The following is a 12,090-nucleotide window of genomic DNA, read 5'->3' as shown; positions in this document are numbered from 1 at the left end:
GAATCAGAAGTTCCTTACACAACAGTAGATGCCTGTAGATATTTTTAAAGGAGATGTGATTTCACTGTATTCAAAAACTTACGCAGGAAACTGGGAGCGATGTAATCTTTCAAAAGTACAAGAAAATCAGCACCCCAACTGCTTAATGTTCAGGAGGGTTTCTCAAGGGCTCTATAAAGCTCAGCTTTGTGGCGAGTTCACACCCACCTTTAGGATTCCCATTCTACTTATGCAGCCTTGTTTTTGAACACAAAGCTTGTATTAAAAAACAGTAAAAGAGGATTAAAAGCAGTGTTGGTTTTTAACATTCAGAATTCACAGAGGATCTCATTTTTTGCAGTTAAACGATGCATTTTGTGTTACTGCTGCAGAATCACATTCATATGGCAGTCTAATTTCAGGCACTTTTAAAACATGTTCATCTGGAATAAAAAGTCTGCATGAGCCACTTCCACATAATTCAAAATGAGTGTTGAGTGATTCTAGTCCCCAGATAGACAGGAAATCACCACCTGGTACTCAATTAGCTTTCTCCATCATAACACGATGGTGACTGCAAAGCTTAGACATCTTTGAGGTGCCCTTCTAGCTTTAGCACAAAGATGTGAATCATAAAAACCCAAACTACTTAGTTTCTACCTAAAAAATACAAAAAGATGAAATACATTAAATGTATTATACAGATAGTTTCAGCTACTATCAAAATAAATAACATGATCTGACTCAATGGTTTGACTCTGAGCTCTTGGATGAAATCTGATGGAATGTCAAGTGTGGAGACTCCCTCCTAGGGACTAGCTACTGGTAGGCAAAAGTATCTCAACGTCCTTGCCATTGGCTACAACAGCATTAGAAGAGCAGCTGCTGGCAAGGTCTTCTGTGGTGGTCAAAGAGGATGCCTGGGGATGAGGTTTGGTCAGTGGAGTGGCAGCAGATGGAGAAGGAGTGAGGCCAGGTTTCTTGGGTGGGATGGGCGGAGGGTTTCCTCTCTCAGCTCTGGGGATGGTAGGGGACTTGATCCCTGGAGACAGGGGGCTCAGAGGACTAGACACTTTCCCTGGAGTAGGTGAATGGCTGGTGTCACCTCTTGGGCTGGCAGTGTTGGCCAGATTTCGATAGTCTGTGCCAAAGGGAGAGCTGTTGGGAGACACGGGCTTGATTGGTCCTTGCTGGCTAGTGAATCTGGAGAGCACCTGGGTGACTGTGTTTCGGGCCAGCTGCTTGGCGGCAGAGTTGTCTATGAGGGTTGGGGATAGATCCCTGGATGGAGGGCTCTGTAGACCACTAGCTTGTTGGTCCTGATCTGCTTGGGACTGAAATTTGTGCCGAGCTGCATGGAACCGCTGGTTGACCCCTACTTGGTAGGATGACTGGTAGCCAGGGCTGCTAGCTGATGACCCCAATAAGCGCTTAGTTAGCACTGGTGAAGAGCAAGGAGAGGATGTGAGAGAGGAAGAGGCAGTACTGCTGGGAGACAGTGAGCTCCCACCGGAAGGGAGGTGACCAGGCGCTGGGACTGGAGCCTCTATTCCCACAGGACACCCACCATTCTCTACTGCTTTCTCTTGGGCCAATCCCACAGGCTTCTCTTGTGGAGGCGCTTGGTTTTCTACACTGCTGCCTGTAATCAGCTCCTTGGTAGTTTGCATTTCTGGGTCAAAATGTCCATTGGTTTTTGCATAAGAGTAAGCAGGAGTGGTGGGACCAGGCAGCCCTGTGGCTGTTACCTTGGCTGTGCTGCTCCCATGGGTTCTTTCTGCCTGAAAACTCTCCGTTTGGCAAAATACGGACACTAGCATGGGTGGCTCAGTTGCCGTGCCTTTAGACAGGGTTACTGGTTTCTTCACTTGCTCGCTGGGGCTACTTTGCTGGTGCAAAGCCTCTAGGTCCTTCACTATCTTCTTCAAACTCTCCATCTCTTCTTTCAGAGTTCTGGTCCGGTTCTCTTCTCGGTTCAGCTTTGCTCTCAGTTGTTCCCTTTCAATGTCAAACTCAGACAACTGTTTCTCCACCTGGGCCTCCGTCTGCAAGCCCCGCTTCCTCTCAGCAGCGAGCTCTTCCTCCAGCTTGCTCACCCGGCTCTTCTCCTTCTCTAGTTTCAGGCTCAGCTCTCCTGCCTTCTGGCCCTCCTCAGCGGCCTTGTTGGTGGCCTTCTTGCACTCGCGCACCAGCATGGAGGAGAGCTGCTTGTGGCGGGAGCGCTCCTCTTCCAGCTGACTGGAGAGCTTCTTCTGCTCTTTTTCAAACTTTTTCACTTGGGACTTTTCAAATTCCAACTACAAAAGAATGCCACCACACATCTTGGTTAGAGTAAGGAAACAAAGAGATACTGAAAAACTGTTATCAAGTAGAGTGTATCAAGCTAGCTGTTCTCTGGCACATGGGATTACCATGTATGCCATGTGCTTACATCAAATATTTAAGTATCATAACACCTAACATAAAAATGTACACACTACGACTTAATCTTTCTTTGATGATTCAGGAGGCACTTCTAGTTCTTATTGTCTCAGAATTATTAGTGGGAATCTGAATCATCATTGTGTTTTATGTTATGGAAAGTTCAGGGGATTAGAGCCAATCAAAACAGCAGAAAGCCGTATCAACCAGATTTTGTGATGAATGCTGCTGAAAACTTTGAAAGCTTCCGTAATAATTCTTTCTGGTCTTAAAAACAAACAAACGTAAGTAGTTGCATTTGAATCATTCTTCTTATACAAATGCCATCTGCTTTAATCATCATTCCAACCTTATTTAAGGCACAGAGTGAGAGGGAAAGGGTTGAAGGAACCCTTTTAGTCAGTGTTTTTCAAACTCTGAGACTCATTCATGGACGGCAAAACCATTTAGTGAGCCGTGATCAGAAATAAAAAAAGATGAAATAGAAGCAAAAATATCAATGTGTATTATAAGCAGTAAGGGTTATGTACGATTTCATGAGATTTTTGTTTCAGGCATATGTATATATGTGTATATATACTGAGTTGTGATGTAAAATGTATTTCTTACTAGGAGTCCTAAGTCAAAAAAAGTTGGAGAGTTCAAAGTTAGTGTTCCCCAAAGTGTGTTCTATGGAACGACAGTCCCATAGTGAATGATCTATGTTAAAAGATTTTATGAAAACATAAATTTGCTAAACACAGAACACCCTATCTTGTTCTTGAAGACTCACAGCGTGCTTCTGCATACTAAAGGGTCTAACAAATTGAAGTTAGAAACCTCTTTAACTTTGTTTAATCCAGTAATTCCCAGACTTATTTGACCACAAAGCCCCCTTTTTTTGAGCAACACCAATTTACACCCTGCAGAATAATCTTCAAGAAATGCTACTCTAGGCAAATGCTGCTCTGAGCCCCTCCACCTTAATTACCTGTTGAGTCAGCCGCTCTCTTTCCTTCTCCAGCATATAGGTGACATCATCTCCTTCAGCTGTGTCCTGTGCATGCCTTTGCCTTTCTTCCTCAAGGTCTAGGATTACCTTTAAGGAATTAAAAAAAAATCATTTTCAAATATCAAGGAGTCACACTTAGAGTACAATTAAATACTAAGTGTCTTTCTAAGCACCCAAGATCATTCCATAGATAAATAAATAAGTAAATCCCAGTCAGGGCCATCAAGGAGCACACTGTCTAGAAGGGTGAAAGATATGCAAGCTATGTGCTAGGAAACAGTACAGTACATACTTATCCGAGGTAACACGAAGTGGCATGTAAATAGAAGAGGGCAACTCATTAGCTGTAGGGGCTGAGAAGGTTTCAGAGAATTAAGAAAAGTTTGGTGGGACTAGGGGACAGTTGTAGGTGATGAAGCAAGGCAGGACCATGGAAAGCTGCAAGCTGCAAGCTGAGGCTCTCCCTTGATGTTCAAATCACTGGAGGTACCAGAGAGTGAAGCCTAAAATTAAACATTTCAAATAGGTGACATCCTAACTGTGCCTTGCTTAATTAATATATGCATTTCGTGTACAGTAGATAAGAGGTGAAAAGACTCTCTTGACTTTATCCTGCATATGAAAAGGCTCAATTATTGAGATCTTAAGTGGAGATTTTTCACAAGGCTTTTTTTTTTTTTTTTTTTTTTTGGCGGTACGCGGGCCTTTCACTGTTGTGGCCTCTCCCGTTGCGGAGCACAGGCTCCGGATGCGCAGGCTCAGCGGCCATGGCTCACGGGCCCAGCCGCTCCACGGCATGTGGGATCTTCCCGGACCGGGGCACGAACCCGTGTCCCCTGCATCGGCAGGTGGACTCTCAACCACTGCACCACCAGAGAAGCCCCACAAGGCTTTTTAATTAACCTGCCTATCCCATTCCACTTATCCTTGTGCCAAGGGATTAAGCCCAATTTTAAGAATACAAATTTAGGGCTTCCCTGGTGGCGCAGTGGTTGAGAGTCTGCCTGCAGATGCAGGGGACACAGGTTCGTGCCCCGGTCTGGGAAGATCCCACATGCCATGGAGTGGCTGGGCCCGTGAGCCATGGCCGCTGAGCCTGCGCGTCCGGAGCCTGTGCTCTGCAACGGGAGAGGCCACAACAGTGAGAGGCCCGCGTACTGAAAAAAAAAAAAAAGAATACAAATTTAAAGGGACATTTCCCCACATAATCCTGCCTACAACTGCATAATATTCCAGTGGCTATGGATTTCTTCGTAGCTTCTGCTCATGCTTCAGAGATGCCTTGGCCTAGACCTCCCTAGGCCAGAGCACTGTCATCCCAATGGCCATTTCCTATTGTTTCTCCTCACTAACAACTGTTATTAAAGGAGAGAGAAAACTTTCTGGGACTCCTTTTTAAATACAAAAATGAAAACATTTTGGTGTATTTCCTTCTGGTTAAAAAAAAAGAAAACTTTTGCAACTTAATAGAAAGAACAGCTTTTGGCTAAAGGTGGTAGATCATCTCCTCTCCCTTTGGAGAGCCGTCTAAAATGATAGAAATGGGATGAAAAGAGTAAAAACCCACAAAGTCAAAAAGAGAGACTCTGGCAGACAAGAAATTTTAACAACATTCTGAAGAAAGAAAGTGGCTGGAGGAGTGATAACTACTTTGGTATGGGGGAGGAAGCTGCTTTGCGCTGCAGGACCCCAAGGACCTATGGAACCTGCAGGTGGCAGACACTGCACCGGAGAGGTGAGATGTAGGAGAGAAGACAAGGGCACTGGCTCCAAGTTTGTATTTTCAGAAGAGTTATTCGTCCCCGCAACCTGATTCCTGTACACAGAATGCTCAGCCAGGCATCTACTGCCCGGGAATACACCAGATGTTTATCCTCTGAAGAAACAGAATGTGACAGGCTCCAGATCTAGTAATAAGAGATATGACAGAGAATGAGGGTGAGGAAAGGGTATTATGTTTGTTTTGGGAAGATGGCAGGGGTGGAGAGAAGGGAGGTGGGGTGTAAGATAATGAAATCCACATCTATAATAAAAGAAAGTAAATATGTGTCTAAAATTGATAAAGCAAGAGACAGCAGTATATCAGTTAGAAATATGGAAGTTAGCTGCCAAAATAAACAGTTAAAAGAAAAAAGTGGTTGTCTCTAATATTGAGGAGGAGAGAGAATGGGAAGCGGTGGACTAGGGAACCCTATTTTTCGTAATAAGCGGAGTAACCACATAATTGACTGTTCAAACCACTAACATGTCTGAGAGCCAAAGCGGGTATTGTTAACAACTATGCCAAGGCAACAGACTTAAACTGGAATTCTCTCAGGCAAACTGGGACTATATGCACCCTAATTATAAGCCTCTAGTTTGATGTCTAACAAAGTCAGTGTTCTACTTTGATAAAACACATAAGATCAGATAGGCAGCTGTTTTAAAATATTTAATACTATCTTACATTGAAATACAGTGTTAGGGAATTTTGAATTTTTTAACTCTTCCTCTCCCCAATCACCTAGAACCATAAATTATCCCAACACTACACCTTCAAAGGGCATGACAGCCAGCCAGCCCTTCAGTACCACTCTGTTACTTCATGTATGAAATAGAAAACAGGCCTGCCTATCAAACAAGGATGTTGTGAAGGTTTTCTTATAATATTATGTAAAAGCCCCCAAATTTAGGCAACTACCTCAAACTCATTGACACCTTTTAAATTGGGGCATAAATGTCTTCAGATTACTTCAGTCTAGTCCAGAGGTTAAACTTTTCTGGGTCTTGGAGATACCTCTGAGAATTCAAGTAAGGATATGGGGAAAAAATTCATTTTCTACAAAATGCATAAACTCATTCTGTATATTTTCTGGGGGATCATGGAACATCTGAGACCCATTCGTGGTTAAGAACTCCCACTCTGGCCTTTTGTTTGGACTCTGAGAAGGGAAAGAAAAATCATGGGCAAGACCTAAGCCCTTAAGCATTTTGTCAGATGCATTTTAAGCAGATGGCTCTCTAAAGCAGGTAACCATAAAAGTAAACGAAGGTCCATCAAACTGCAGCTGCTAACCCAATTTTTTCAGAATAAAATGCTTCCTACAAAATGCACTGATGTCCCCCCTTGTTGATATAAATCTACACCAATAGTTCTTAAAAATGCAGACTCTAGCCAAGCATTTTTTCCAGGCCAAATCTGAGCCATAAATGATAAGTCGTGGAATGAAATCACAAGCACTAGAATTCCAAGGAGATGAGGTAGAGGAAAGCACAGGTTTGCCTTCCTATCTCAGGGGCTGTAAGACCTAGGAAACACACACACACACACACACACACACACACACACACACACTCTCTCTCTCTCTCTCTCTCTCTTTCCTAACAGGGTAGAACAGCTTTAAGGTAAACAACCCTAGGGACTGTTTATGGTTTCATGAGAAGTAAAATGCAATAAAACTCAAAACTAGAAATAAATGAAAATAATCTATTGGCTTGTATGTTTATAGTCAGGTAAATTCTCTAATTCTTTCTCTCTCTCTCTCTGATACAGCATTCCCCAAATACCTGTTAATCTTTCTATTTATCACTTAAGTAAGCAAATAGGGAACACTCCGTTCAGCTACAAGGCTTGGTCAAGCCCCAGTTTGTTGCCAAAGTTTGGATGACCAAGAGTTGAAAAAACATACCAAGTGTTTTGGAGTGTCATATCAAGAAGAAATGCCATCTGAAATAATGCGTCTGGCACACTGCCTAAATTTAACATTTGGAATAACCTGCATTTTCTATCTCCTGGCTCTTAGGTAAGCTCAGGGGCTTTTTTACACCTGTGAGACTTCCCAGTTAAGTTACTGTGAGAGCTGGCAGCTGACAAGAAAGTGTCAGGCATTTCAGGAGTTTACAGGCGCATGTCAGCGGTGAACCCACCTTGCGGTGCCTGCTCTCAGCGGCAGCCAGCTGCGATAGCATGCGCTCCTGCATGTTCTTGCACTGCTTCATCACCACCTTAAGAATCGAGAGCGGGTTTGTGCAGACTGGCTGCTTCTCGCCATCGTTCTTCTCCTTCAGTGTTTCAAAGTCTCTCTGGAGTGCCATTAAAGGATCACTGATGTTATATTTTCCATAGCGTTCTTCAATGAAAGTATCTCTGTGTTGGGCCTGGGAAAGAAAGGAAAATAAGCATTTTGCTTTCAAATACTGCTGAGCAGGGGATCTGCTAGTAGTTAGACATCAAAGGTAGTGGTGTGAGTATGAAGTAACCTTTTGACTACAAATCAGACAGGGTCATCTAAGTATAGAAACAACATCAGAAAAGGGGCATAGCATATTAATGGGAACAAATACTTATGTAAAGCTAAGTACCAGTCAGACATTGATCTAAGTGTTTAGGTTCAGATTATTTAAATTTTACAACCCTATAAGGTAGTGCTATCATCTCCATTTTGCAGATGAGAAAATTAATACGGAGAGGTCAAGTGACTTGTTTCAGGTTACTCATCTAGCAAGCTGTCAGAATTGGGATTTAAACCCAGGCAGCCTGGCTCTAGAGTCTGTGACCTTAACCACCACACTTACTGCCTCAGCTTATGAATGCTTCTATTACCAACAGGTATATCTTATCTTTTCTGTGTTATGGCATTTACATTTTTAAAATACGGTAAGCATAATACCTTTAAGAGTTTATGTTTAGAGACCTAACCAGCTGGCTGTAGACAGGTAAAGGATACTAAAGATATTTTTACATTATAATCGAGGACTGTTTCTGATTTGTCCACATAGAACTTCACTCAATTTTTGGCCGGTCAAGAGGGTGGTGGAGGCACTCACCACTAGAGGTGCAGACAAAGTCCTTCTACCTGCTGCCAAATTCCACTCCCCTCTTCTAACCTCTGTTCAGCTGTCTTCCATCCTCCTTTCTGTCCCCTTCAGGGCTTGGTGAGCTTTGGGGATGAAAGGGAACTTGAGCAGGGAATGTGGGCTGGTGCCTGGAGTCTGGCCTACGGCTTTGGGCCTGGGCGCCAAGTCAGGTCGAATGATCAGGAAGGGAGTGAAAGGAGATTCTTAGGCTTCCCTCTTATATCTGCTAGGAAAGACTTGAAGTACTATTTCATATAAGCATCATATATTACGGGCAGGTGAACAGAGTGAAATTAACAATTACTTTACTAAACAGACATTTAAATGTTTCCTGAGACATTTTACAAAAAAAAAAAAGAAGTGTTAATAGAGGGTTGAGGAAACTTTCTCAAAAATCATAGCAAAGTACTATATAATTTAAGCTTTCAAATGAAATCTAGTTACGAAAACTACTGTTATTTCTCAATTTTTAAAAATTATTTCATCAGGAGCTACCACCACCCACAAATGGGAACCCATTTGAAAAGAAAAATACACAATTCAGTGACCATGCTTAAAAAACAAAAACCCTCAAGAAAATAAAGCAAACATGGGGTTTCTCTGACATGTTTCAGTGCTGAAAATTTGATGCCTCCTTCTTCATTAGAGACTGTCCAAGTTCAAGACTCAGGAATCAGCCTTGTGTTACAAATTTGTGTTGACAAATTTGTGTTGGTATCAGTTGGCAGATGTTCAAAGCAGAGTTAGAAGCCCTGGTGGTTTTACTTCTGGCAGGACTACAACTGTCTGAAGTGATGACATTATTGGAGTATTTGGATAACATTTGTATACTAAATATTTGAAGAGTGAAATTCGTTTGTTCCTTTAAGTTACTGATAACCATCCTCCTAACCTTATTACAAGTGTGCGTGTGTGTGTGGGTGTGCACATGTGAGCATGTGAATTGAAGGGGGGAGGGATTTGAAAGACAGAATCCTATTTTTTTTTAGGTCCAAATTAAAAGGAAATTTTCAGTAAAATTTCAAAATAATCTTGTCTATTTAGGATAGAGGAAGACAAGACCAATTCCAAAATTGGCTATTTTTATTACTGTTTTTTAGGAATCATGGCAAGAATAGACAAAAAAGCTAATTTTTAGTTACATATTTAAGAGCATTAATGTCAAAGAACATGGGACTCATCAATGTTTTCTTTTCATTAAGAACATCTCTTTCTTTAAGTTCAGGTATAAAAACAAAAGACTGATAACCCAGGATTCACTGAAAGTATCTATTTGTAGCTATTAATGTCCTAAGGCAAATCCGCGTTTAGAAAAACACAGACAAAGGAAGCAAGAGAAAAAAAAAACTCTTTAAGAAGTTGAAATTCCACTTTTCTGTCACATCTTTTATTCATGATTACCGTTTCTGTATGATTAGCTATGGAAAAGAAACAATTATTGGTACTAAAATTGGTTTAGTAGGGCAAAAAGGAAAAAGTGAACCTGAGTACTTTTATGACCTTTTCCTTTTCAGAACACCATGGAGAAAGTGGGATGGGAGAGCAGAGCTGGGAGTACAATTCATGATCTTGATGATGCTAAGAAGCTGCATCTGCTAAGAAGCTCTCTCTCTTAACTAATCCTTAAAAATATGACTTTTTAAAACCCACACTGTTATTATCCTGTAGAATTAATAAGCATCACAGAGTTACAAGTAATGGATGAGGAGCTTCTTTGGTGAAGTCTCAGACTTCTCTGAGAATAGTTGTTAAGCTGTCTGTTTTCTCTTGAAGTATTTCACAGTAATTGTATAATCACTTGCATAGTAATTACAAGTTATACAAAATTGGTAGCTTCACACATAAATGATAAGAATCTGCGGAATAATCTAAAAAAGGCTCCTTGTCACAAAACAATTATTTTAAGTACATTCTAATATGGGACCCGAACATGGGAAAAGTGAATTATGTATTTATTACACCAAACACTGGATTGGAAAATGGGAGATGGAATACAGTATTTTCCATCCAACTTAACGCTTCAGTCAGGTGAATTGTACGTATTACACATTTAACGGCACAAATAATAACAACAATAACTAAAAATAGATGTTAAGATTTGAAAAATGAAAGAAGAGCTTTAGTGGAGGTGTGCACTGGTTATCTATTCCTGAATAACAAATTACTCCCAAATTTAAAGGCTTAGTAAACATTTTTTATCTCATACAGTTCCTGAGGGTCAAGAATCTGGGAGGGGCTGAGGGCTGAGCTGGGTGCTTCTGGCTCAGTGTCTCATGAGGTTGCAGTCAAGCTGCTGGCCAAGGATGCAGCCATCTGAAGGCATGACTAGGGCTGGAGGATCCATTTCCAAGCTTAGTTGTTGGGCTAGGCCTTGGTTCCTTGCACGTACTGGCTTCCAACAGAGCAAGTGATGTGAGAGAGTGAGAGACAGACAGACATAGACACATCCAGATGGAAGTCCCACTGTCTTGTAACCTAATCTCAGAAGTGACTTACCATCATTTCTGGTGTATTCTAGCAATCACACAGACCAACCCTGGTAAATGTGGGTTGGGGGGGACTACTTAAGGGTGTGAATATCAGGAGGGAGGACAACTGGGGGCCATCGTGGAGGCTGGTTATCAACGTGAATGACTAGACATGCTACCACTACCGTTTATGTTTCAGGTCAAAATTTAGAGGCTAAGTACCTATACTAAAAACTATCAAGGCTGAGTTTTAATATTTTAATGAAATTCCAGCTATTTTATAAGAACTTTAAAATGATCTGGATTTCACTTTGGGGGAGAGGGGTTCAGGAGTACAGCTAAAATCAATCAATTTCTTGCAATTTCATTATTTTTACTTCAATGACAACATATATTTTAACTGAACAGAAATTCCTACATTGTCAGAAAACACAATGATCTTTATTTCAGACAACAGTAAAGTAACTGGCTGGTTAGACAGATTCAATGATAGAAGATATTACTATAGCAGACAAAACATACGAGTCATCTATTACTCATTTATTTTTACTGTTACAGGCTGAATGAAACACACCACTACTGAAAGCTTAAAATAAAACCACATAATATCCTTGGATATGCCATGTTTGCTCTCCAAAAATTTCAGCTTTGCTGTGATAAACTACAAAAAGAAATATGAAGCAATCACCATCTCTCTATAATAAATAAATAGTTCATTAATTATAATAAATAACATATACATATATATCATATATACATAAATAATAGTTCAATAATATTATATGTAGATAATAGTATATATATATATATATATATTTTTTTTTGACTGCATTGGGTCTTCGTTGCTGTGTGCGGGCTTTCTGTAGTTGCAGCAAGCCGGGGCTACTCTTTTTTTTTTTTTTTTTTTTTTGCGGTACGCGGGCCTCTCACCGCTGCGGCCCCTCCCGCTGCGGAGCACAGGCTCCAGACGCGCAGGCCCAGCGGCCACGGCCCACGGGCCCAGCCGCTCCGCAGCACGCGGGACCCTCCCGGACCGGGACACGAACCCGCGCCCCCCGCATTAGCAGGCAGACCCCCAACCACTGCGCCACCAGGGAAGCCCCCCGGGGCTACTCTTCATTGTGGTGCTCGGCCTTCTCATTGCAGTGGCTTCACTTGTTGCAGAGCACAGGCCCTGGCGCCCGGGCTTCAGTAGGTGTGGTACATGGGCTCAGCAGTTGTGGCGCACGGGCTTAGCTGCTCCGCGGCATGTGGGATCTTCCCGGACAAGGGAGCGAACCTATGTCCCCTGCATTGGCAGGCGGATTCTTAACCACTATGCCACCATGGAAGTCCCAATAATGGTATAAATTATATATATATTTCAATCTTAAAATAGGAAATCAATCTCTTGAT

The 12,090-nt window shown here is 41.8% G+C and overlaps 1 protein-coding gene across 2 annotated transcripts in view; it reads right to left on the bottom strand.

Moving 5' to 3' along the window:
* Positions 1 to 794: 794 nt before the first annotated feature.
* The window catches only part of CTTNBP2NL (CTTNBP2 N-terminal like), a gene marked incomplete at its 3' end in the record, with an annotated part of 66,380 nt that continues 55,084 nt past the window's right edge, over positions 795 to 12,090 (bottom strand). For both annotated transcript variants that reach the window (XM_079698662.1, XM_079698663.1), the window contains 3 exons: positions 7,298 to 7,528; positions 3,371 to 3,478; positions 795 to 2,276 (listed from right to left, as the gene is read on the bottom strand). In XM_079698662.1, the coding sequence (XP_079554788.1) occupies positions 795 to 2,276; positions 3,371 to 3,478; positions 7,298 to 7,528 (1,821 nt within the window). The remainder of the gene's footprint in view (positions 2,277 to 3,370; positions 3,479 to 7,297; positions 7,529 to 12,090) is intronic.

This window comes from Hyperoodon ampullatus (genome assembly GCF_949752795.1).
Source record: "Hyperoodon ampullatus genome assembly, chromosome: 2".
In the NCBI taxonomy this organism is placed as follows: domain Eukaryota; kingdom Metazoa; phylum Chordata; class Mammalia; order Artiodactyla; family Ziphiidae; genus Hyperoodon; species Hyperoodon ampullatus.
This window is presented reverse-complemented; position numbering and strand designations above follow the sequence as displayed.